Here is a 4,902-nt window from a genome sequence, read left to right as displayed (position 1 = left end):
AAGTAAAAAAAAAAAGTTAGTGACAAGGTCACAATATAAAACTGAGTTTTAACCCATGCCTCGTTAATGTACCCCTGTAATACCTTTACCAGTTTATACATCCTAAATGACCTCCACCTGTAGCGATCGCATGTGATTGCTGGAGTGGCAGTTCAAAGCCCCAATGCTCTACAGTTGCCTAGCGATGCATCTGTATAGTGCTGTGGCGTTCCTGAACTATTGCCCTGGCAACCGCATCCGATCACTACAGAAGTGCAGGCTTGGGATAACAATCCGCCACATACCCAGCTAGTAGTAAAAATAAGGCATATGCGACATAATTTTAATTGGGAAGGGCCAAAGAATATATTTTTATGTATTTTATAACTGGGACTTGCCCTGTAAAAATTAGAAATGGTGAAAAAATTTTTTTAAAAAGTGTATTTCCTGCATTTATGTCATAAAATGACTATAAAATCATTTTTGGGGGAAAAAATGTTACCCAGAGAAAGCCTAGATAGTCCTGAAAACAAACCAAAACAAAATATACATCACTTTTACCACTAGATGGTATAAGTAATTAAAAAGTTACCGCCGTATCAAAAGCGACAGTTAACGTGTCAAATATCAGGAACCATGAGGGGTTAAAACCTTGGACCACAAATCAGTCAAGCATATCTCTAAATGTCATGTGACGGCACGTGTTCCATCAATGCTGTGTTGTGTATCCTGAGGAAATGTATGAAAACAATAGCAGTGGATTTGTGTTAGGACACAATAAATACATTCCAGAATCATTTTGATTAGACTTCTCCTCAGAGAAGTGTTCTATACCGTCTCCTCCTACACCATCAGCAATCACACTGGCTGCACAGCGCATACTGCTGGCCGGAGGCCTCACATTCATCTGCGTCACCAGATAACAGCAGCCATGTGCAGTGTAAGTAGGGCAGTGTAGTCCGCATTTCTCCCATCAGGTGGGCAGCTCTTGGTCAGCTCCAGTGCACATCATCCTTCCGCAGTGTGCTCTGTATGGTTTGCATGTCTCGTAGCAGCTGGAGGTTCCGCCTGCTCTTCTCCCCGGGACTTCTTCTACCATGACGGGCCCTTGCTGGTGACCTGTCTTTTCCGCCTTGCAGAGGCTTACAGTCTTTTGCAGATGCCTCTTTGTGAGGCCTCGATTCCTTAAGCAGTTTTGCAAGCTGTGTGGGAGGAAAAAAAGTATAAACACAGTTACAGTGGCAGCTGATAACCAGTCACATGACCATCCTCCACTTTGTACATCCTCCAACTGCTGCACATGGTCAGTAGATGGCAGTGCACATAGAATACTGAGGACTCTAGTGTGATCATAACAGAAACAAACCACTTTTTCCCACAAATCAAGTGCAGAAGAGTTCAAGCAACAGGATGTCCCAGTGTAACACTAAACCCAAGCCCCCCCCCCCCCCCCCCACACACACACCTTTCAGGACAAATCCAGAGCAGCACGCAATGGAAACCACTTACCAGAGCTCTGGGCCTGGTTTCTCTTTATTTCCTGCAGCCCCCAGTCTGTACGGATCCGATGCGTGCATGTGACCCCGATGCAGGTCAGATGAGACATCAGGAGCCATACCAGGATGCAGTACAGCAGCTGGAGTGAAAAGGACTGGTGCCTGGAGCTTTTGTAAGTAGTTTCCACTGCACGCTGCTCTGCATAACTAGAGAGGCTCCCCCCATGTCCTGCCGGTTGCTTGGGACTACCGGTTTGTAGAATCCCGGATAACCAGGACTATAATGTAATACAGTTTTCCTGAAAATAAGACCTAGCCCAAAAATAAGCCTTATGATTCTTCAGAAATTTTGAGGATGCTAAAAATATGAGACCTACTCCAAAAATAAGCACTAATTACAGATCATAAACAAGTCTAGGAATTATATAGCTAAAAATGTAAAATCAATTGGCAATAGAATGCAGCAGGATAAATAGACCCTCGCGAAGGAGAGAAAACCCCTCCCCAAATGATGACACTCCGTACTCTTTCAGACGTGAGGCTGAACTGCGCACACTTGTTGGGCAGTTCAGCGTTCCGTCTGCCACCCATAAGCACCAATCGGGTGCAATTCAGATGTGACTGAATGGCAGTGGTAGCGACACCACACAAGCTCTGTGACATTAACTGGTGGCAGAGGAATGTGACAGGTTGATTCTGAGCATGGCTGTGGCAGCCTGTTCGGCGCCGGTAACGAGCACTACCAAGCGCCCGGCCTGTGCTGGAAAGCAGCATTCACTGTCTGTCTGCTGCCTATCGGGAATAGTCCTCAAAAGGCCCCATGAAACCCAAAGAATAAGGGTTGGCAAGTGTCAGATTGTTATACATGGGGGGAGGGGAAGGAAATAGTTAATTATTAAAAATTCTTGACGAAATTCAAGATTTGGAATATTATGTTGATGGGATGACATGACATGACTATTTGAATAAATACCATATATACTGAACTATAGGGCCTCGATTCATAAAAAGCAGTGCGATAAAAAAAAAATCTTGTCGGGAAAATACCGCACCCTGTATTTTCCCGGTCTGTGTGCTAATTCATAAAGATTTCCCCAGCTGCAGTTGAAGGTCGGTAAATTACCGCAGCCCATTGAGCGGTAGAGTAGGGTAGTGTGGCGATTCTCTCTTTTGCCCTGCACAGATGACTCGCACAGACTTTCCCTGCCTGTACAAATGACTTGCTCAAATACTCACACAGACTGCTCTCTGCACAGATGACTCAAGCAGACTTCGGCTCCCTGCACTTTGCATTCATCAGAGGTGTCGGTAACTTGTTATCGCCTCACCAGAGATGTCGGTAACTATCGTCAGGCTTACCGCTTGTTGAAGGCTTTATGAATTGACATTTGCTGACAATTTACTGACATGTGTTGGAGGTAACTACAGCCAAGTCGGTAATTTTTCTCCCTGGTCGGTAATGTCAGCTTTTCATGCGGTAACTGCCTTTATGAATTGACACATTGCTAAGTGGTTGCGAAAATCTGCCGTTTTCAGCATTACCGCATGCGGTAATGCTTTATGAATTGAGGCCTAAGTCTAGAAATGTAGGTCTGACTCACTAAATAAAAGTAAAGAGGTTGACTTGTACACGAGACGGACCTAAATTTCTGACTCATAGTTACTGTGTTTCCCCTAAAGTAAGACTTCCACTGAGAATAAGCCCTAGCAGGAATTCCTAGCATGCTTGAAATATAAGACCTCCCCCTAATGTAAGCCCTACCAACAAGTCACACTCCATACAAAGCCTGGATACAGGAAAGCAGCAGTATAATGTGAGTTCTACAGTCCTGTATGTGTGTCAGGCAATTAGTGTTTTGTTGGAGCCAGCCGTCCTGATCTGTAGTGATAAGCATCAGCAGCACTTCACCTCTTCCCAGGACACACAGCTTATTCTATCATAGCTCTGGGGAGCCTGACAGAGTTCTCTGCCTGCAAAAAATAGACTCTTACCCACATGATCAGCAGAATCAATTTCTTGTAAGTGAGAGCCAATATCTGCAAACCACGAGCTCTGTGCATGCTGCTTGTGTTTCAGCATGGCATGCAGTGTATACATTTTGTATAGGAAAACTACCAGTGTTTCCCCCCCAAAATAAGACATCTTCTGAAAATAAGCCCTAGCTCATCTTTTGGAGCAAAAATTAATATAAGACAGTGTCTTATTTTCTGGGAAACACGGTAGGTAGCTGGGGTGGAGAGCACCTCTCTTTCAACCTTTGCAGAGCGAGCAGTGGCCAGCATGCTTTATAACCAATCACCCCCCAGGAGGGGTTATTGGCTGCAATACTTTATGCCGTGCAGTCATTAGCCCCTCCTGGTCTCCAAGTGCAGCCATTAATATTTTGGGTAGACTTATACTTGAGTCCATGAATAATCCAACTTAACCTCCCTAGCGGTATGATTACGTCCAGATGTTATTGTCTAAAAGCAGTGTAATTTTTTCACAAGCTTTTAAACACTAAAAATCATATCGCTAGATAGATCTGTGGCAGCCCTGCACATTACACACCTTCCATGGATTCAGCTCGGAGTTACCACTCTGAGCTGCGGATTTCTGTCCCGAGCCTGACTTGGGGTTGCCGTTAAGGAAGTTTCGAGGGGGTAAAATATTGGAATCGACTTATACACACGGTCGACTTATATTCGAGTATAAATGTAGAATGTTGTTCATGGAAGAATAAAACATCCCCTGAAAATAAGCTCTGACGCATATTTTGGAGCAAAAAATTAATATAAGACTTTCATTTTCGGGGAAACACGGTACAGACAATCCACAGTGATTCTGCACATGTTCTGAAATACTCGGACCAAAACAAAATAGGTTTCTGCAGTCTCTGATTATGGAGAAGTTAGTTTACAATGCTATAGTATATGTAACCTTTTAGGCCCTGTTTCCACAAGGATATTAAATTGCATTTTTCTGTATGCAAATTTTCACAGGGAGGAAATTACATGAGGATTGGCTTCAGTCAGAGGCAGTAGAGATGGAAAATACCTGGAATGGGTTCCTCTTAACTATCTAAAATTCAATGAAATCATAACGTGGACAGTACAATACATGTTATGTAAATGGAACAAGTATTTATCAACTTATACATGTGGTTTTTTTTTCTAGAGATAGTCCACTATATGATATATACAGTAGAAATTTCAAAGCATAAAATCGTAGGGAAAACTGCATTCAAAAATGAAATAGCAAAAATGGGTTATACTGGGAGGGATACTTTTATTAAGCACATGCTCCCCTTCTGTAAATGGGACAGATGAACATTCAGAATGTTGCGTAGAGCTTTGCCTTAACAGCATTGCTGCAACTATACACAGATGTCCATTTTCAGTAGCTGTAAGCGATTGGTTATAGTAGAGATCATGTGACCCACCCTTG

General features: G+C 43.3%; 1 protein-coding gene across 1 annotated transcript in view; it reads right to left on the bottom strand.

Annotated features, from left to right (window-relative positions):
* Nucleotides 1-776: 776 nt before the first annotated feature.
* CEP57 (centrosomal protein 57) overlaps nt 777-4,902 on the bottom strand; it is a 23,527-nt gene continuing 19,401 nt past the window's right edge. The window contains exon 5 of the mRNA XM_068265879.1: nt 777-1,181. Coding sequence (XP_068121980.1) covers nt 972-1,181 — 210 coding nt within the window. The 3' untranslated portion in view covers nt 777-971. The remainder of the gene's footprint in view (nt 1,182-4,902) is intronic.

The sequence above is a fragment of the Hyperolius riggenbachi genome, chromosome 2, assembly GCF_040937935.1.
Source record: "Hyperolius riggenbachi isolate aHypRig1 chromosome 2, aHypRig1.pri, whole genome shotgun sequence".
NCBI lineage: Eukaryota > Metazoa > Chordata > Amphibia > Anura > Hyperoliidae > Hyperolius > Hyperolius riggenbachi.
This window is presented reverse-complemented; position numbering and strand designations above follow the sequence as displayed.